Source organism: Cicer arietinum, chromosome 3, assembly GCF_000331145.2.
Source record: "Cicer arietinum cultivar CDC Frontier isolate Library 1 chromosome 3, Cicar.CDCFrontier_v2.0, whole genome shotgun sequence".
Lineage (NCBI taxonomy): Eukaryota > Viridiplantae > Streptophyta > Magnoliopsida > Fabales > Fabaceae > Cicer > Cicer arietinum.
The window spans coordinates 68,217,307-68,240,176 of record NC_021162.2 but is presented as its reverse complement, the minus strand read 5'-3'; the positions used below and the strand labels follow the sequence as shown (position 1 = coordinate 68,240,176).

At 29.2% G+C, this 22,870-nt stretch overlaps 2 protein-coding genes across 2 annotated transcripts; one reads left to right on the top strand and one right to left on the bottom strand.

Annotated features, from left to right (window-relative positions):
* The first annotated feature begins 321 nt into the window (after window positions 1-321).
* On the top strand, window positions 322-3,632 carry LOC101496404 (uncharacterized). Its single transcript, XM_004493583.4, has 5 exons — window positions 322-659; window positions 1,161-1,341; window positions 2,009-2,435; window positions 2,606-2,686; window positions 2,892-3,632. Exons 1-5 carry the CDS (start codon window positions 567-569, stop codon window positions 3,382-3,384), a joined length of 1,275 nt encoding a protein of 424 aa, XP_004493640.1. The 5' UTR covers window positions 322-566; the 3' UTR covers window positions 3,385-3,632.
* Window positions 3,633-4,448: 816 nt separating this feature from the next.
* On the bottom strand, window positions 4,449-8,572 carry LOC101496075 (elongation factor Tu, mitochondrial). Its single transcript, XM_004493582.4, has 12 exons — window positions 8,284-8,572; window positions 8,117-8,192; window positions 7,903-7,995; window positions 7,710-7,784; window positions 6,944-7,048; window positions 6,742-6,832; window positions 6,400-6,605; window positions 5,937-6,020; window positions 5,659-5,724; window positions 5,518-5,580; window positions 5,107-5,347; window positions 4,449-4,929 (listed from the first exon to the last, which is right to left on the bottom strand). The coding sequence occupies exons 1-12, from the start codon at window positions 8,463-8,465 to the stop codon at window positions 4,859-4,861; spliced, it is 1,353 nt and encodes a 450-aa protein (XP_004493639.2). The 5' UTR covers window positions 8,466-8,572; the 3' UTR covers window positions 4,449-4,858.
* Window positions 8,573-22,870: the final 14,298 nt, after the last annotated feature.

Sequence of the window (22,870 nt, the reverse complement as noted above, 5' to 3'; positions counted from 1 at the left end):
GTTCTTATGACTATTGTAATGAAAACTCTTTAAAAATTACACTAATTTATTAAAAAAATTGTGAGAATTTTAAATTTCAATTTAATTGATTTGAAATTAAAATTATTAGTGTAAACATTTATTAACATAAAAGATAAATTTGATTTTAAAAGAAATATAAATGTTATTTTCGTATATCAATTGATGTATTTTGAAGACAAAAAAACAACTTAACAAAATTAAGATACTAAAATACTTTTGGCAAAATCACATAAACCAAATGATGGAGTTAATCTGTTCATTCTTTTCACCAATATCTTAAAGAAAACAAGGAAGATGAAAATGCGAGATAAAAAAATAATGAAGATGAAAATGTAAGAGAAGTGCAGCTGGTTTTGTTTTGGCCTTTATGAGATGAGATTCCAATTCCAATGTTGACTATTAAGCTCATGCACGCCGTTAGTTCAACTATTTTGGAAGTTTGTGAATTAAACAAGTGGATGATAACATTAGGAAAATCTCTCTGGGATTTGCGAGGGATAAGTGGATGATGTTGTAGCTATTAACTGCTTTCCTTCACACACAAAATGGTGCAGAGGCTGTGTGTCATGGCTTCTCATAGCTACCCTCCAGGCCTTGTCTTACAACAAGAACTTCCCTTCTCCACTACTCATATCAAGGTAATTCCTCCGCTCTTTTATTGTACTAACAAAACATAATTCATGAAAATAAAAGTTATTGATAATTGGTGCTATTCTGTGCGCTCTATGATCTGTTTTGGACCCAAGAGGCAACTCTATCAGTCAGAGAATCTATGTAAAAGCTTTGGCTGCAGATTACATGTGCTTCAATGGTTGCAAACAAAGATTCAGTGGTATTAATATAAAAAATAGTTTTATCCAAACATCCAATCAATATCACTATGTAGATATTTTTTGAGATATTTTGAGAAATAATATAAAAAAGTGACACAATGATAAAATATAATTGAATAGTTCTATGAGTGTATGTCCATAAAACTTGGTCTAAAAAGTAAATACACATTCAAACCTAAAACTTATCAGTTATAGAGAATGGATTGAATTTAATCTCATACTAATGGCAGTCTTGCTCAATATAATCTGGAAAATTGTATATACTGATTGCTTGTTGTTTCGTTTTTTATATTTTTTCCAAGACAGGGCTGTCAAACATTCTTGCCTTCTTCTGTAACAAAACAAGACATGCTCAGTTATCAGTGTCCTTTTCTTAAGCCAAGTCTATCTGTGGAGTCAGTGAAAACTCAAAATAAATGGTTTGATGACAATCAGTTTGTCAATGTTGATTCCTCACCTCAAAGCCCTGTGTTAATTGATGCACAAGGTATGTTTAATCTAACCATTTTATGGTTAATTTTTCTATAATGCTAGATAATCATTCAATAATTATCATTTACAAGTAGAAGTATTATTAGGTTGAAGGTGATACATGTCATTATCATACGAAACAATGTTAACAGTGCAAACATTTTGAAACTTAAAGAACCTATCTGATACAAACAAATGATGACTTAGACGATTGCATAGGTAATTTTGCCTATATGATCAGTTTGCTTTATTATTGATGCAAGAAAACAGGAGAGTAGATGAATGCATGAGATGATTTATAGGCAAATTCTACTGTGGACCACTTTGATAAGTGATCCACTGTGAACTTGTACTTGAAAATTCTTTAAAACTCCTATGAAGACTAACGTCCCATGGAAGTAGAAATTTATGGTCCTCCTCATTCTTAGGACTTAGAAAGTGACTTGATTGATGCCCGTTCAATAAAAACAAGGGAAAACGAATATGTGTGCCTCAAAACTAAACTCGTCAAACCGACATCAATCAGGTCACCGTCTCAACCATAAGGACAAAGAAGGTTGTGAACCATATGTTGGATTGGTCCACCGAAACACGCTTGATTTATATTGCTACATTCTTTGTTTATTTTTATGTTTTATTTTATTATGGCTTCTGAGTAACATTATTTACCTTGATTACTGCAGCATCCTGCACAAATGCAGTACTATTAGGTTTTGGCATTGTTGAACAATGCACTAAGCATGACACAATTTCTGATCTCCTAAAGTCTGGAACGGCAGAAGCGGGGTTAGACGGCGCAAATATATCCTTGTTGATGTTAGATTTGATGAAATTGCAATCGTCAGCCATTGATGAACCTCAACAACAATTGTCATGTGACTCAACTCTTTTATACCCTAATGATAAATTTGACATCAAGAAGCCTTTGCTTTATTTTCTTCAAGATTCAGCTCTTACTTCAAAGATTACAGTTCATTTAGATGGTCAAATCACATTCATGGGTACTGAGATTCAAATGAAAGATCTTCTTTCTGTAGTTGCTAAGTCATACTTGTCAAAGAGCTTACATATGGGTGAAAAGCACTCAATGCTTGTTCCACAATTCAGAAGGTATAAATATGTTCAAATGCTTAACCATTTTAATCTATATGTTGATGGTTGGATTAGCATCAACCATAATATAATCATAAGATTTTAACATCAAAATAAGAACTGCATTATGTTTGTATTGTTAGTTTTCTATCAAGAAACGATTTTGTTGAGATTCTATATATGGACAGGGTGAATATCAATGAAGCAGAAGGACAGAGACATTCCTCAATAATGAAAATGAAATCTACCTTAACTGCTCCTTTAAGGAGGTATGCCGAAATCTACCTCAACAATTATTTTGATCTTCCAACCTTGTTTAGCATTTAAATGTTGTGCACTTGCATTTTTCTGTATTTTAAATTTTAAAAGTCTATTTAAGAAAACAAACTTATGTATTATAAAATGCCTAATTGTTTATAGTAATTTCTTGCTCAAGAGATATAAAGTTAATACTTTTACTTCTTTGCTCTGCAGTCCCGAGAAAGTCAAACTCAAACCATCGCGAAAGAAAAACAAGAAAATAAACAAAGAAAGAGATCTTTACAAGAACCATTCACATGCATGTGAGAGCCTTCTGTCATTGATGGTTGACAAGAAACGACGTTGGAAAACAGCAATTCCATCGCTGAAGAAATCCGGCCCTGAGCTTCCCGAGCTCCTTACACAAATTTCTGCTGGCATTGCTGGAACCGGGCTCGCGGTCCTACTATCTGTAATATGTAAGCTAGCTTGTGGAAGGGTTCTTCTTTCTGCATCAAGCTTGTTCAACGCTGGGTTAGGATTTGGGTTGGTTTGGCTTTCTTGGGCAGTAAGTAAGCTAAAGGCCACGATTGTCTTTATCAGCAAGAATGCAGGAAAAATGAATTTGAAAGAAGAAGAAATGATTCAGAAACTCGATAAGAGCATTAGAGATATTTACTTCGGTTCTGCAGCAGTGTTAGCAGTGGCAGTGCTAAGTCTTGGTTGAGTAACATCTTCATATATGTAGTTTTTTGAACCAGAAATGCTGTATTGTTAACTTGGTAATGCTTAGTTATGTGGATGTCTACGGTGATGGCTAAACAGTTCCACTAAGAAATATTTTAAGGCATAGATCAACAAATGTATGTTTTAGTTATTGTCACAGTTTTAATTAAGGCAGGAAGCATTGCTTGGTATTGTAGTTTGTAATATATAATTTTGCTATGGAATCAAGCAAGTGATTTTCTTTTAGTACTTATGCTGAGTGGTATGACAAAATATTTACAAATGGTATGTATTTTTCACCCTAAAAGTCAATTTTGTGGGGTTATGTAGAGTCTAAGGTAATACTAAGATGGTATTGGAGTTTGGGTAATTCTCACTTTACAAGTCGGTTTTGTGAGATTGTGTAGGACTCAATCAAAATTCTAAGATGGAATAAGAGAATTGTTTAAAAAACCGGACTCTGATACTATCATTTATAAACATTTTGTAAGGTCTTATATAATTCAATGTGAGACTCTTAACAACCTGAATCGCTACCCTAAATGGAAAAAATTCTAATTTTCTATTTACATAGTGTATGAATCTCCAATAAGAGAAGGAGTGTTCAATAAAGTATGGTGGAGAGGTTGTTATTTACATTTCTCCTATAAAGATTATCTAAAATGTCATGATCTTTATGCACAGTCGCACATGAATGTACTGTATCTTACAAATCTATTAAGCAAATTGAGCATTGATTAGAAAGTAGACATTTAAATCAATCACTCTATTTTAAATAAACTGATTTCAGATTTAATAATTTATCACGTACAATGTAATTTTCATAGGCTAGTGATGGTTCTCAATTGTTACTCAATTTTAACTTTAACCAACTGATACCCCAGCAACCCCCGTACATTCAATCAACTCATTTAACCGATCCAAATGGAGGGTTAATATAGTATAGATGGCAGATATACGGACATGCTAGAGTTCAGTCTTACATTTTAGATAATTTTCATAATAAAGAGCAATGCGGTAATTCCCCAAATCCTGTACATCAGTAACTATATCAGACACAAGATATCATAACCACAACTGACAATCATGTTTCAATCTATTGGGTATCTGAATTCTGAAACCAATAGATGTAGAATTTAATAAAGCTTAAAACAAAATAATGTTTAAATTTTAACAAATATAAAGATTTGCAAAACCCAACATCTATGACTCAGTCTGTTAATGTATGAAGAGACGATTCACAGGTTATTTTCTTAAAGCAGGCAGTGTCAAGCGATCAAATGCATGTTGACAATTTATGAACTACAAAAATGAACCATGAAGATGAGCTTCTCTAAAGTATACTCCGTTCATCCAACCACCGCTGAATATTAATTATCACAGGGTTTGTATTTTCATTAGAAAAGGCAGGGTCCCAAAGATTTCCACCCCTTTTGCAAATGTGTCAAACTAAAGATTTGAATCATGTGTGCTTATCAGCTCAGCACTTTTGACACCACACCTGCACCAACTGTTCTGCCACCCTCTCTCAAGGCAAATCTTTGCCCTGTAAAATCAAACAGCAAGCAGTAAACTTTCCATACTCTAGCATAAAATGCATAATAACATTGCAGCATATCTAAAAATGTGAGGAGATTGAGTAACATGCAGAAACGTAATCCTTCTACACCTTTTAGTATGTACAAAAAAAAAATGGCATCCTTGTTAAATTATATATCCTGACCTGCTTCAAGTGGAACTGGTAAAATCAATTCAAACACGGCAGTAACATTGTCTCCAGGCATAACCATTTTAACATTTTCTGGTAACTCTACTTTTCCAGTGATATCAGCAGTCCTCAAGTAAAACTGAGGTCTATAGTTAGAGAAGAAAGCAGTGTGTCGCCCACCCTCATCCTTTGTGAGTACATATATCTCTGCCTCAAATTTCTTTGATGTTTTTACAGAACCAGGCTTAGCAATGACCTTTTCAAAACAAAGCAAAGTTAGTAAAGTGATTTCTTGACTCTCATTTTAAATTGAAAACTCTACAACTATTTACTGAAACAAGTACATATTAATATACAGTTCTCTAGAATCTTGTGACAGTGTCTAACAAAGAGGCAAAGAGGAAAAGCTTATTCATTGGTTCTAACCTGACCACGTTGAATGTCTTCACGTTTAAGACCACGGAGAAGAAGACCAACATTATCACCAGCCTAAGAAATGTAAAAATTCATATTAGTTTAATATATGCTATAAAAATAGCCCTTAAGATGAAGATAACAGTAACTTACTTGTCCTTGATCCAGAATCTTCTTGAACATCTCAACTCCAGTTACTGTTGTTTTCAGAGGACCACCCTACCAGGGAAAGCTTAGTTTTAGGAACCACCATTACAATGCAAGGAATTTATTAAAACTCAGATAAATAAAAATTGACCAATGTCCATCTAAGAACAAAATACTAATCACCACCAATAGTAAATAAAATATAGAAGCAAAAAAGAATCAGCAATCAATAAATGAGAATTTGAGGGCATCCGTAAATCTAGGAAATGACTCAATCAACATACCTGCATCAGCCCCAAAACCTCAACTTCGTCACCAACTTTGATAATTCCTTGTTCAACACGGCCAGTAGCAACTGTTCCTCGTCCCTACAGCACAAATTAAAATACATAGCATCAGACGCGGCGTTCTGGTTATTGCTTTTAATTATGATCTTGCTTTGAAACATACAAGATAAACTAATGCAGCTTGTGATACTTTGATATTCTATCGCTTTCTTAAAAAATAGAACAAAAAATTGAGACAACAATATGTTTGAAGTATCATATGCAACTGAAATTCGATAGATGTTACACTGTTGTGTCAATGTTAACAGCAAGGCTTAATAGTGAATGATTAAAAATACCTCAAGACTAACAAATATTGTAAGATTGTAATAACCTAGCTCATCTTTATTTCAATAAGTTGGCATTCTTAAAAAAAAAAGTAAGATAATAGAAAAGAATGCACAACTGCACGCCCTTTTACCTGAATTGAGAATACATCTTCAATGGGCATCAAGAAAGGCTTGTCAAGCTGGCGAACAGGGTCGGGAATGTATTCATCAACTGCATCCATTAATTTTAGAATGGCCTTTCTTCCAATCTCTTCATTTGTACCTTGTAGAGCAGACAATGCAGAACCTCTAATGATTGGGATTTCATCCCCAGGGAACTTGTAGAAGCTCAGAAGCTCTGCCAGATACATAATTAACATAAATCCAGTTCAAATTTTAACAAACATGAGGAGGACTTCAGAAAGTTAGGCAGGTGTATTCTTATGATGAATAGGACAAAGGGAGGGAAGATGAAGTCTTCAAGAAACACCTACCGCGGAGCTCCATTTCTACAAGCTCTAACAACTCTGGATCATCGACGGCATCAACTTTATTTAAAAAGCACACAAGAGATGGCACACCAACCTGCACAATTCATGTAAAGATAACATATGTGTTGATGTAGAAGCAAGGAAGTAACTGCAGAACTAAAAATTTGCTTCGATTGTTAACAAACCACTTTAATAGACTACCTACCTGGCGAGCTAGAAGAATGTGTTCCTTGGTTTGAGGCATTGGTCCATCAGGTGCGGATACAACAAGGATACCGCCATCCATTTGGGCAGCTCCAGTAATCATATTCTGCAACAAAAAACATAATTATTAAATATGTGCATCTACACAACCACAAAATTGCAGAAGCATACCTCATGCAATAGTGTAATGGCTCATTGATGAATAAGAATTGTAATGATATACCTTAAATAAACTATTAGAGAAACACCTTATCGGACATTAAGGCATGCCTAAAGTTGCTACTTGCTAATGATGTAAGATATAGCAGTTATCTGAGACACACAGCAAAACCATGACAAGTTTTGGAGTGATCTTTCTATTTTTCCCCTTCAATATTTTTGTTAGAATTAGAAATAGATACTAATCTGAATTCTCCTTTGCATATTCAATAGTGGACAAAGCTACACAAGCACCCAATTTGACAATAATGAGAATCATCTGCTAAAACTTAAAATTACTTAATCTCATTCTACCATCTTACATATCAACAATTCTAGTTCTAGGTAAAAAAAATCAACTGTTTCTTAAAAACTTAGCCACCTTGATATAAAACAAGATGTCCAATCATATTTCACTGTCTTAAAACATCATAACATCAATTCTGAAAGCCTATTTCCAATGTGACAACGAAGTGTAAAACATGTCTATAAAGTCAGTGCATATAAATTAAATGAAATCCTAAATAATATAATTCTTGGAGATATTTTATACCAAATTTAAATCTTACTTTAACATAATCTGCATGTCCTGGACAATCTACATGTGCATAATGTCGTTTAGCAGTCTCGTACTCAACATGAGCCTGAAAATCAATACATCAAGAATCAATTACATTTACAGTTCAATCGATTCACAAAGCAAAAAAAAAACAATAATAAATCAATTGCACTGAACAAGTAAACAATAAAACAAGTACAAACCGTAGCAATTGTAATCCCTCTTTTCTTCTCTTCAGGAGCCTTATCGATTTCATCAAAAGCAACAGCTTTAGCTTTCCCTTCATCAGCAAGCACCTGCAATTCAAAAACATAATTACATCTAAAACCTAATTGATTTCAAACCACAGCCTCATTTCACATCAAAATTGAAAATATAAAATAAAATGAAATGAAAAAAGAATAATCATATAGTTACTCTGGTGATTGCAGCAGTGAGTGTTGTTTTCCCGTGATCTACGTGTCCAATAGTTCCAACGTTAACGTGAGGTTTTCTGCAAGCATAATAATAATAAGAATAAGAATAATAGAATAAATAGATAGTATAGTGATAATGAAAAATTGAAGAGTGAGAGAGAGAGTTACGTTCTGGTGAAAGTAGCCATGGATCTCCACCAGGGATTGGAAGAAGGAGAAGGAGGAGAGGAAGTAGTAAGAGTGTTGTCATTGATGAGAGAGGAACGAGAGTGGAATTGAGAAGAGAAGAGAAAAGGAGAAAGACGTTTGAAAGAAGAAGAAGAATTTCTGAGAGCAAGAGTAGTAGCCATTGAAGAAACGACCTAGAAAAAACAAAGAAGAAGGTTGAAGTTGCTGAAGCTGAGTAGAGGCGAGGGTTTTAGTGTAAAGCAAGAAATGAGAAATGAGAAATGAGGAAGAGAGTGATTGGACGAATGTGCAGGGTTTTAGAATGGGCCCCAACATCGACCCGTAATATTTGCAAGGCCCAATTGTTTCGCAACCCTCATTTTATCTCGGATGTGGAAACACAGATACCATCCATTTTGAACCCAAACAAATACAGAGTTAATCACTATTTTCATTTATTATTATTGTTTTAAAAGGGAAAATGTATAATTTTTTTTGAACTATTTTTTGTAAAATTCTATTTTTATTATAAAAAAATCATTATCCTTTTTTTCAAATTAATCACCATAGTAGTATATTTTTTAGCACATTCAACAAATTTGATTTTGAAATATTTAATTTTTGGATTTGATTCATCTGAATTGAAACATTAATGAAGTGAGGGAATCAATCATTGATATTAGTTATTTTATTAACTAAAGTTAGTTGTTCACTTTAAAAAACAAAATTCCTTAGAAAATCTCATTTTGAAAAAAAAAATTATCTAAAATAGAAAAATTAAGATGAGAAAACCAAATTGTGAAAAATAATTTGAATGAGTCAAAACAATTTTTTTGTGTTGCTTCTAACGCAATTTAAATATATGGTAAATTACTTTCAATTGATAGCCCAATAATATAATAAAATATCATAATTAACTAAATAATTAAACTCAAGTGGTTAATGAGTTTTAGTTAATAACAAATCATTCGAGAGAAACCGAGTTTCAATCATAACTAAAACAATTTTTGTTAAGGCTTTACTTACCTCCCACCAACTCTAAATTATTAGGGTTCAACTCCTATGAAAATTAGAGAATTAAAACCCAAAAAATTAAAATATCACAACTTATTCATCATTCATTAGTTATAACTAATCACAATTTTAAAAATCATTAACCCCAATTTTTTTGGTACATTCAAATATTATACATAATATTTGAAGGTACTTTAACAATTTGCAGTATCTTAAAAATTTTGTTATTTTAAGGAGGTTTTGTGAGTAGTGAAAAGTTTTATGTATAATATTTTTTTTTTTATAATAAAAGATCAATTTTATTAAAAATATTCATATTTTTAATTTAATTTCGACCTTTAAAGGAGTATCTTTCAATTAAATTTGATTGAAGAATGCTGATTTGTCTTTGATTTTTACTTTATTGTCTCAAATATACTATCAAAAGTTAAAATTTGATAGTATTTTGAATTACCAAAAAGCATAAAAATGGAGGTTGGATAAGAATTTATCAATCTTATTTAGGTTAGATTGGGAAAACTAGACCATATAATGTGAAATCCAACTATGAATAATTAGACATATACTTTTGCGATGCACATGTGAATAACAAAAAAGTACAAATAAAAATTATGATTAAAATCAAAGGACATATGATCCACGGGAACTAACTGTGCATTGAGTTGCATCCTATGATCTTCACATGCATCCATGCATTGGCATGAGGGAGTTAATTTATACATATCAAGGTTCTTGACTATATCATAATGAATGATGTATACATCATGGTTTAAGTACATCATAGGATTGTGTAGTGATTGGTATTATTCCCCTATTTCATTGGTAAATGAAATATTTATATCAATTGACATTAATAAGAATTAAATTAAATGGTTGCACGTGGAAACAAAAATGATGACATGTTCTTTAAGTTTATCAATCAAATTTACATATTTTCTTTGACAATTTTTTTAATAAGTTGTTTTCTTTGATAATATTGTCTCGAAAATAATTTACATATTGTGAACTAACAACGTTAATAAATACTTATCAAAATATTCATTTAACTATTTACAATATTAAATTCAAATAATGTAAAAACAACATTAATAATTTCAAAGACATGTGATCGGAGGGCTAATTATATGTATTGAGTTAGATTTTTTCATCATGTGCAAACCATTCAACATAACTTGGAGGAGTTGACTTTCCCAAGTTAGACTTAAGGTTGATTATTGAGAATTAGCAACTTAGTATCAACATCCTAATTGACTTTAAATTACATTGGCTTCTTAGTGTACATTTTAGATACATGCAATTGGTAGAGGAAAAACATCATAACTTTTGGGGTGGAGTTCGCATGGTTTTAAGTGGAATGAGTAATTTGTTGTAGTGATAATTAAATAGCATTGTGATGACCAATGTAGTGAGGCTTATAATGATAGTCTATGAGTATTTAATATGGAGGTCATTCATTTTCTCACTATATTCGAACTGCATATTGTAGTATCCAATACTGTATAGTCACGTGAGTTACACACATGTATATTCAGTTAGTTAAAAGAAGTTTGCCAAAAATTTAACATTTGTTGACTTAATAGGATTATATAATAGAATTCAAGGTGCAAGAATGTAATATCCAATATTGCATAGTCACGTGAGTTGCACACAATAGTATATATTTAATAGGTTAAAAGAAGTTTAGTGAGAATTTCACATTTGTTGGCTTACTAGGATTGTATAATAAGATTCAAATTGAAGAATGTAATATCTAATATTGCATAGCATAGTCATGTGAATTGCATGCATGAATATATATTTAGTGGGTTAAAAGACGTTTGAAATGCATGAATGTATATAATAAGATATTATTTATGAGGATTCTTCATATCTTATTTTAAATTTATTCTTCTAGTAGCAGCATCTATGGTATCGTGACTTGTATGCAACTCCTTTGCCACCCCTGCAATGCAATTACTTCCTCGGTCTCCAATAGAATGAAAAAGAAAATATTGTTTTGTCTCAAACATAACTAAATGATGTATATTCTAATTAAATAACTTTTAAGTAATATGAATTTTATTTTTTTAATGACTTTTTATTTCTAATGAAATAAATTGTAATGAATGACACTTTTGAAAATACACATTTTTTTACGAAATCAAGAAAATTTTAACTATTTTTTTAATAATTATAAAACTAATTATTTTTATTATATTTGAGATAGGAAGGAAAATAGCATAAATTAAAAGCCAAAGTGGCAATCTCGAAATCTACTATTTTGAACTTGACTTAAAAAAACTTTGTACTGTTGGGGTTGATTGCAAGTCCCACATCCTTTAGTGTGAGAGAATAAGGAGAAGGCCAAGACTATATATTGGGTTTTGGTCATTTATTTTCAAATGCACCAGTTAGCAATAGCACTTTAAGCTTGTATCTGACTTAGTTTATATATTTGCTTTGTAAGAGTGTGGTTGTACTGAGGTGTCTGGGGTGTGAGTGAGAGAAGTCTATGTGTTGTAACAATGAGTGTGGTTGTACTGGGGTGTGAGTGAGAGAGGTATATGTGTTGTAACAATTTTCACATAGTATTAATTCTCTGGTTGCCGGTTTAGGCAGCGGCAGTGGTTTTTTCTCCGGTTTTGGAGTTTCCATGTTATATTCTTGTGTTGTGATTGTGTCTTAATTTTTTTAACTTATGCTATTTTTCCCAACATGTACATATTGGAATAAGTGTATTTTTTTTCTTTCTAAAACATGTTAATAAACAATGATCCACACCGGAAGAGTGTACTCCTGTGTGGTCAGAAAGGGTAGGGAACCTTTTGGCGTGAGAACACAAGTAAGAAAATTTCAAATTGAAATATTATGATCATAATCATTGGAATTACTTGGTTAAATTTCTTGGATTCTATGGAATGACTTGTCCTTCTTATTTCTTTCACTTTCTTTTGAAGAGACACAACAAGTTGTGATTCTCTTCTTTTAATATGTCTTTGGGTCATTCTAATAATAGTAGAACAAGAATCATAGATATGTTAGATGAGAATCCTTATTTCTAACCCTTGCTTTTGAGTATTATTTAACCTACGGTTGTTTTAAATTTTTTTGGGAAAGACCTATGGGTGTTTTAATTATTTTACATGAAAAAAATATTATTATTATTATTATTATTTTTTTTTTTTATATAAAAAAATGTTGAAAGTTATTATTGGAGGATCTCAAATGTGAGTTTTAGCCAGATTCTTAACATTAAAAACATGTTCTTATACATTTCATGGTTGGAGGAGGCTGAGTTGGCTGCAATGGCGTAAGAAGGGTTCTTAAATGAGACGACATGTGGGGCTCATTTTAAATTCTGAAGTGAGTGCACTTTAAAGTTCTTATCATATATGTATTGATTTGAAAAATAGCTTAAAATCAACTAATCTAAATATAAATTAATGGTGGGCCAAAAAAATATGATTAAATAAACTTGTTACACATAGTAACTCTTAACGGATTTGTTTCCATTAAACATGTTTATTCTTTTTATTTTTATAAAGCAATATGTTTATTCTTAATTTGGTGTTTAATTTTAAAGCGTTCTTTTTATGTGTTAGGCAACTCTTCTCTCTTGATTCATGCATGGTTTAAGATACTCTTAAAGTATTTATTTAAGCTTAACTACACTAAGAATTACAAATGCACAAGCATTCCTTTTTTGTTGACAAGAAACATATAGTAGTTTAAAAAAATTGATATTTCTAGATAATCTTTAGATAGTTTTCATCAAAAACTATACTGAGAATATCATAAATTTTTAGGTCGACTAATATTTTTTATTTCTCAATATTTAATCTTAAAGTTTTTTTTCAAAGATGATTTTAATCTTCACCAACCAAATTATGCCTAAATAATCTTTATCATTGATTTAAGATTATTTTAATCTATATCACATATTTACTGCATAACATTCAAATTTCTTTAAGATTTTCCTTAAAAAAAGGGTATTCATTCTCCAAATTCTTTGAGTAATGCTAAGGCCAACTCTAATTTTTTTAGAAAGACAAACTTCACCTTATTTTTTAATTTTTTTCTTCTTTTCCATTCTTCAGAAATAGGTGACTTTAGATTATTGAGTATATTTTTTTTGTCTTCGTGACTGTGTTGTCTCAAATTGGCGTTGTTTGTTTGACTTCTCGTTTTGTTATGGTGTTCGTTTAATATATATTAACATATCAATTTCGATCAATTATAAATTCATCCTATGACTAAGTCGTCAACATTGAACATATCAAGACATTAATATTTTTGTCACTTTAATTTTTTGATATTATTTGTTGATATGATGTTGTTTTATGCTATTAATTTGAATGTTGTGAAAATATTCTCAAATTTATCTTTTTTTATTTTTAGCAATGTTGAATTTGTATATGATATTCTACTAATTTGAATGAATGCATATTATTTTCTTTTGCAAAAGAAAAAAAATGCTATATTAATGCCAGGAAACAAATTGCCTGTAACTCTATATATAATTCATTTAGTAATGCTAAATTGATATGAGGAAACAAAATATCTATAATTATAATATTATTCATTTTAGATCATAGATTGTATAGAAATTAGGAGAAGAACTTGAGACATATTTGCATAATTTTATTTCACAAATTAATAAAAAAAATTGATTTAATCGATAAGAATTTAACTTATGTTTTGTAATGTTACGGTCTGAATGTCCCTGTCAATGTAAAGATTTCACCAACAAATAATCATTTAAGTATTTTTGTAAACTCTATTTTACTTTTGAGATTTTCTTTGAACCTGTTGAGTCTTTAACACTATGATTGATTGAAGAGAAATATAGAAGAGAGAGATAGAGAGGAAGAGAAGTTGAGTACTTCTTGATTTACCGAAGAAAGAATCCAAGAAAGAGAAAAAAAGTGGATCCCACAATTTTTGTAGTCCACTCAAAACAGCGAAAAAAGAGAGAAGAGTGTAGCTTTGTATATTCTTTATTCCACTAATACCCTTGTGATAATTACTTGGAAGTGTAGGACATGGTAATAGACTAATAGTAATAGTAAGTCATAACTCATAACCCTTCGAGAAGCAATAGAGGTTTATTGGCATTCAAATGTTTATTGAATTTATTTTTCTATTATAATATTACATTTTTTATACATATATAGTCTTCTTCGTAATGTTTCATAATATATTGATTAACTATTATCGTGATAACAAATTTTAAAACAAATGAAATTAAAATAAGTAATTTAATTAATTAGTTAACTTAATTTAAATAAATAAATTAAATTTGATTTAATTTAAGAGCGTTATCATACTTTTATAAGCATCAAAATTTTCTCTTTCTCGTCTTTGTCTCCTTTACCAATTAATATATAAAATTTATTATATTTTTCATCCATTTTTTTCTTTTTATATTATATTATTTATTTATATCGTTACAATTTTTCTTCCAAATCAAACTCATCATAAGATTCAATTCAACTCAACTTTTTATCTATAATTTTCTTTTTTAAGTTTATTATCTTAACTCTCTGATTCTCAAAAAAACATATATAAGATAATTAGGAGTTCGACTAATAGATAGATAAATAAAATTAATAAAAAGTATTTCAATTTAAATTATTCCAAAAAATTATTCCTCAAGGCCAGAAATAACAAATAGGAATTTGGATTATGTTATTGAGCATTCAAGAACAACAATCTAGGAGCAAAAATAAAATAAAATTATAGCAAAGTGGTGCAGAATGGATACTTTTTGTTTCTTGGTATGGTGCGTCCCACCCACTTACATTCTAGCTGCATTTAGCCATTTACAAAGGCGTGAGTTGTATCCCACCTGAAAGACATTAAATAACAATATCACCATGTACAAAAATAAAAACAAATTCACAATGCATGTTAATTTCTTAGTTCCTAGATGGGAAACTAGTATCATTGCAAATTGCAAGTTGTAAATGAATGAAGTATGTAGTACTATTAGTCTTTTTGGAATCCGATACCGTCTACCTGTTCCTTTGAAAAACCTACATCTAATGAATGCTTTTTCCTTATTATTAAGCCGCCAAATTTGCCTACAACACCTCCACATCAAATCACAAACCCATCATATTCTTAAGCTAGTTATATATATATATTGTTAAATAGTTAATTTTGAAATAATTATCTTAAAATGAATCTTAATTTTTTAATTTTTAACGGTAAGAAGAATGTTAGCAATATATTCTCTAATACATTATTTTATCAGTTTAAATTATATAGTCTTATCAAATTATATGAATTCTATTTAAATTTTGTGTGATATATGTGAATTTTAGAATGCTTTAAAAATTATATATTAAAGGTGTATCTTCATATACAATTCAAAATACTTTGAATGAACAAACTTTTTGGCCGTTCATTATTTTTCCATTTTTACATTTATACCCCTTATAAACAAACACTATAAAACAAGCTTAAGCCCCTCTTTCAAATTGCACTTCACCCAATAATCTTCTTATCTTAACTAAACCTAATTGTGAACCAGTATACCCTGCCTCAAACACCACCTCTCCAACAATTTGAAATTCATGGGTAACAAAAACTCATCAAACTCAAAAGTACATGGCAAGCCAACAAAGGTTACTTCAATTGCACAACATGTTCCAAAACAAAGCATTATGAGTTTTCAAAGAGAACACGGTCATAGAATCAAAGGTACTACAATATTAAGAGATGATGAATATATGGGGAAATACAACGTAGAGACACCACTTGATAATGATGAAACATTCAACAATTTCATTCGACGTACCAAGTATAAAATCAGAACCGTTACAATGTCCAAGTCCAACATTGATAGGGAGCAGAGTAACAACACTGCACCTGCTGCACCGGATCATGAGGCTAGTAACGGTAACAACAGTTATTATAAGGAAAATTACCAAAATGACCAGTTTGATGATTTTATTCAAATTACGAAGAAAAAAATGAGAGCTACATCAAGTATCCGAAATAATAGTTTCACGAAGAAGCCGTGACAATTTTTGAGTTAGCAAAGTTTGGTGTTGACTATGAATGTGTTCTGTTTCTGATCTTCATTGTTGAGAGTGTTGCATGAAAATAAGGCCTAATTTGGGGCATGGTTTGTTTATTCTTTTTTTATTTGAAGCATGATATAAACTGTAGGGGAATAATTTAATTTGGGTTTTATGGGTGTAACATAATAATGATTCATATTGATTTATATACGATATTTACATTGATTCATACATACACACTTACATTTATTTACTTCAAATTAGTCATTATATAAATTTATCTTGAATTTAAATTTGAAAATAATTAAATTTTATAAAAAAAAATGAAATTAAGTTAAAATTATAAAATAATAAAAAAATAGAGGAAATTGCATTGACCTCCTCTAAATTCTCTTTAAATGGCACTTGCATCTACTCTATTTTTTAAAAAGTATTCACCTATCCTAAATTTATTGAAAAAATTGTATCAAATATTTTTTTCCTACATTTAATCTATTCATATCATTTAATGAATGATACAAATAGAGTTTTCATTTTAATTTATATACGATTATACATCTATTATTTATAATTTTGAAAGGTATTATTATGTTCTTAGTAGCACAACATGAATGTATATTTTAGTATCTTTTTGACAAATGACATATGGAGCTATAAATGTGACGGAAAAATGATATGCATAATTTTTTTAATAAGTATAGAGGATGTAAGCGCATTTTAAAAACTAGAGAGGGTATGTGTCATTTAAAGAGACCTTATGAGAAGTAAATACAATTTTCATTAAAAAATAAGATAAATTAGAGTGTTTAGAATAAAAGTAGGGATGTATAGTTTTAGTGCTCACTATTGGACTATGCATCATAGCACAAAATCCTCATTTAGCGAGGGACCAATTTTTTATTTATAATATAACAAAATGATGGTAGATTTTTGTTATTGATAAATATGTTTCTAATCTTTACAAAATTATCACATTTTAAGTTTAGTCTACAAAAAATTTTATTATAGGAACTAAAAATAAAAATTAAAATTTTTATAGAAATCGTCATAGTATATCAAATATTGATGTTTGCATTAGGTGTTACCAAGTTGTAAACTATAATGCATGATTCTGATGTGGTAAAGAATATATAAGATAACTTTATAATGATAAACGATGAGAAAAGTGAAGCTCCTTTTTTTGATCAGATATTATCTCAATTGATTGGTTTTAATTTCAATACAACAGATATTAGCTCGATCATAAGGCATTGGCCTCTTGTTTTTCGTATCATAGTTAATATACCTCTTGTTTTTCGTATCATAGTTAATATGTTGTTGTTGTATAAGAACTAATTATCTTTTTGGGATGTTGTTGTATAAGAACTAATTATCTTTTTAGGAACATCCCTTCATCCTAATCAATTTGTGCACTCTTTTAAGTTTTAATAGACAATTGTTAGAGGGAGAGTTAAAATCATAATTTCCTCGTCACTTCAACTCCCAAACCCCCAAAACTATCTCTCATTTGATAAAGTATAAATGGATCCAATTTAAAACTAGACTAGATATAATAAAACAGGCATGAAAACACAATAAAATTATATATATTTTTGTCTTTTAACTCTAATAATTCGATCTAATGATAAAAAGATTGACATTGAATTTGTAATTTGCGAGTTCAGTCAGCAATAATGTAATTGAAGAGAAACAATGTAAATCCATTTGTAAAATTCTTTCGCCATTTGAGGCGTTAATTTACCCACTAAAATATCTCTCGTTTATATCCAAGATCCCAGGATCACTATTCCATTTTTAATAAACTTAAGAGTGTGTTCGAATGTAATTGAAAATTCTAAGAAAATTAAAATTTTAGACAACTTAAATATTTCAATTGAATTTCTTTTTGTTTCAAAATTTTGTTGTTTTAATAAAATAATCGTTCTTCCAAAATTGAACTATTTTTATAAATTTCAAAAGATTTGGAGCAAAAATAAAAATTAAATTTGAGTCAAAATTGAAATTTTAGAAAAGTTGAGGGTCTATTTTGCAAATTTTATGGACAAACCTATAAGATTGTAAATTTTTAAGGACCAATTTACATAAAAAAAATTAAGAACTAATATGTAAATTTTGAAACATATTAGATCAAATTAAAAATTTATATAATATTAGAGAGACTATTTTCTTATTCATATTTTATAAAGTAAAAGAGAAAATTTAAAATTCTTAAATTTTATGTGATATTTAAAATTCTTTAAATTTAATTTTGAGAAAATACCTCATAAAATCCCTTTATTTTAAAAATTATCTAAAAGTAATTTACAATAAAAAATTTAAATTTTTTTAAAATATTATATATCTCTTCCAACCAAACTCTAAAATATTTCTCCCTTCAGACTAGAGTACCCCCAGTTTTAACCAAAATTTAATTTATATAAAAAAAAACCCGCTTTTTGGTGCTTTCTCCACATCCTTTTCTTATACAAACAAAAAGTAGGATTCGGGCAGGTTTTTACGCACAGAGCTAAAATAATTCTATCAATATTATATTATGACCTTAATTTAAACATTTGAGTTTGTTTCATAACAGGAGCCCAATATTAGACAGACACACACGTGATTCATGCAACTTTTTTTTTTTTTTTGGTGGAAACGTGATTCATGCAATGTGTTGTTTATTTCTCCAATACTACAAAGTCATTATTGAATCCAATACCCTGTCTGTTTTTTAATTTTTTTTTCTTCTAAATAAATAACCAAACTTTGTAACATTAATTCAATTAAATCTCTTAAATCACACAATAATTTTTAAAATAAAAAATCTCTTACCACATTAATCTTTTAAATACAACATTAAATATTAAATTGACTAAAATAAATACATTTATATAATAAAAAAATATAACCTCAAAGATAATTTTAGAAATTTGTTAATTAAATTTTAAAAACCAAATTACTCATTAACTACGATTTCATACAGTGAAGTAGTGTTTAATTTTCTATCTTTCATAACGTGACTTGTTAGTTTCGAGTGTTGTATGGGACAAGATGGAATTGATCCCTGCCATCACATCCCGCGTAGAAAATTTGGAAAAAAAATTTATAAGCTATCGTTAATCGCTGTTTGGAATCTTACCCGAATGGCTTCTTTCAAATTCAATTATTTCCACAATTGAAAGCAATGTTTTTATTTTTGTCCCCTTTTTAAATCATATTCATGTCTTTTTCACACTCAAATAAATTTCACTATATAAGGCACAACCCTCTTGCACCTCTTACAAGTCAGACTCAACCCAATAACCAATTAGTACTCTTTTGTGTTATAGATTTTGATCCAAATTTCTATGGAAAAAAATAACACAACAACCTCAAACTTGTCAATATGCAAGAAAATCCGTCATGCACTTACAAACAATCTTACTTTAAAAAACATTTATCGCATGAAACAATACAACCAAGAAGCTAAGCCTCAACATATCAAAATTGTTAACATAGAAGGAGGAAATAGAGGAGGATCAATTCCCATCATGTTTGATTATTCAATGGTACATAGCAATGCTTCAAAAGTTGCTTCACCAAATGTTGGAATTTCGGAAATAAAAGGCAAATTGGTAACCAAGGTTGAACCTGAAGGAATCAACTATCCGTATCAAGATATAAAAATAGGGAAAATAAATGAAAGTGAAAATTATAATGGAAAACCTTTGAAGGTTGGGTTGGTGAATTTGGAGAAACAAGGTAAGAAATCATTAGATATTAATGATGCTTTTAGTGAATATATTCATCGTACAAGTAATAGAATTAGAACCGTGTCAAATGTTGGTAAGGGACAGAACAACAATAACCATGTTCTAGATGATGATGCTAGTTCTTTTAGTGGGGTTAATAACAAGATGGAAAATCATAATGATCATTTTTCAGATTTTATTCGGGAAGCTAAGAAGAGGATTAAAACTACATCAAATGTTGGAAAAACTAGTTCCTTGAAAAAAACTTAAGATAGTGTGAATGTGAGTTGGTCATTTGCTGATTTTTCACTATTCAATGTGTTGGGTGTCTAATATTCGCTGTTGAGTGGATTGGATTGAAAAAAAAATAAGGATATGTGTTCTTTCTATGTTTTAATTTATTCTATTTGCTTATCCAATTGAAATTGGAAAGCGTAATGGTAACTACATTGTGGAGAATAGTTTGGTTTTATTGGTCTTCTAATTATATGATAATGACTTTATGTATGTTAAGATTTTTGTTTGTTTGTAAGAGGTCTAAATATTCTATTTTGGTGATAAATTGATAATTACATACCTTTGTAATGTTGAATTAAAATTGAAGTTCCAATTGTCCACTCAAAACAATTTATGTGACTACTTTGCTAAAAGATATATTAATAAAAAATAGTTATATAAACGACATTTTTTATTTATAAATTATATAAATAATATTTTACGTATGGAAAAAATCATTTAAACTATGTAGACGTTAACAATGGTGACAATTAAATATCTTTATATTAAATAAAACAATTATAGTTATAGTGGTGGCTTTGAACACGTAGACAACCTATACTTATAATTTTATTTTCAAGGAGCTCAAACTTAATTTATATAATAATATTGTAAATATTAAAAAAATGGTGCTACATCTTTAATGAAAGAAAGAATTTCAGGCATGTACCAATGACACTCTACCTATTTAAAAATTCAAATTATTATAAGGGTGCCAAATTCTTAATTCACCCAAGAACCTCAAAATCTTATGGCCACCATCCTTGAACATATATAGCAAACATGACTTCAATGCAGAAGAAGATGGTTCCAAACACACTATGAGTCATATACCCTCGCTCACACCAACGTGTCTTAACATGGGAAACTAAGTGATTTCCTCGCCATGAAAAAAATGACCCTTTCACATGCATAAATCATGTAATATTATTACTTTTCTTCCAAGTGACCGTTTAATTACTAAATTTGTGACGAATATCATTTGTGATAATAAATAACTAAAATTATGATATTTGACATTCGTATGACTTTACACAGTATCTTCACAAACTTCAGTGATTTGAATTTACTATTAAACTAATCTTCACTCAATTGATTTAATCTCAACTGTAATGTTTTATAGAGATAAAACATCGATTCACCCTTAATCTTTTACTCAATCACTCTCATTAAATATTACATCCTCAATCCCAAATTATAAGTTACTTTAAAAAAAATATTATCTCATATTATAATTTATAATATAAGTGAAACATTATTTTTTTTTTCTTTTTCTACTGTTCCATTTATTATTTATTTTTATCTCTTATTCTAATTCTATTAATTTTTGTTTATCACACCTTTAATGAAGAATAATTTGTAAAATAACTCGAATTATATTTCTCATACAAATTGTTAATTAAATTTCTTAATTTATGTGAAATTACTTAAGTAACTTATAATTAGGAACAAAAGGAATAATACAAAATAAATACATATACATTATCGATCTAAAGAGTTTTTATACGGTAAAATATCACAATTATAAAATTAAAGTTGCACAGATGATAAATTATAATGTGTGGTCAATATAACATTTTATACTCACATGATGAAAATTAAACTCTTTTAGTAATACTTTGATATAATGTAGTAGCATGTCCTTTTAATTTTTTTTCTTCTTTTTCTTGTGCCCGAGAAAGCTTTGTTACCATTATCAAAGTGCCCTTCAAGAAATCTCCTTATTGTCTTTGAGAAGAACCAAATGTTGGAATGGCTAACCAAACATGCTATTAGAAGGAAGTTGCATCTTCTTGAAGATGCAATCCTTCAAAGGCCACTTTCTAAATGTTAAAAAAATGCTTTATAAATTTTTGACAATAGATGTTTCATACTTTTCAAAAGTGTTAAACTGCAATTTTTAAAAATGTTTTAGGGTATATATCAACCACGTAAAAATTAATATTAAAACTAAATAATAAAGATGTACTGTGTGAAGTTTCTTTAGACAATATTAACAATGTGAAGCTATTTTTTATTTTCTATTTCATCAATTGTATACAGACAATTTCTATAAAAAAAAATTGTATGCAGAGAAGGAGAAGCTATTTATTTATTTATATGAAAAGACGAGGAGAAGCTATTGATAATAAATATAGACTGAGGTAGTATAATATATAATTTTGAAATATTCATAAATTTTATATGCACACATTTTTTTGACTGAAAACTTTATATACATTATATATTTTTTGTCAAATCAAAATATACATTTTAATATATACTACAAATGTTCTAGAAACGTGCACTCGCATATTTATATTTCTATATATATATATATATATATAAATTAAGCTTAAAACTTGTTCTAGAAGTATTTGTTCCAACACATTCCATGAATGGATTATGTAAATTTAATTCTAGTAATTATTAATGTAATAGTCAGTTTTAATATATTGGAATATTAGAATCATTATTCTTTTGACTCTGTATAACTACTATTGAATTATTTGAAACTTTAATTAAATCAATTTTTGCATTTTATTTTTATTACATTTTCCTTTTTTTTTTTTTTTTTTTTTTAAAAATAAAAATATTGAT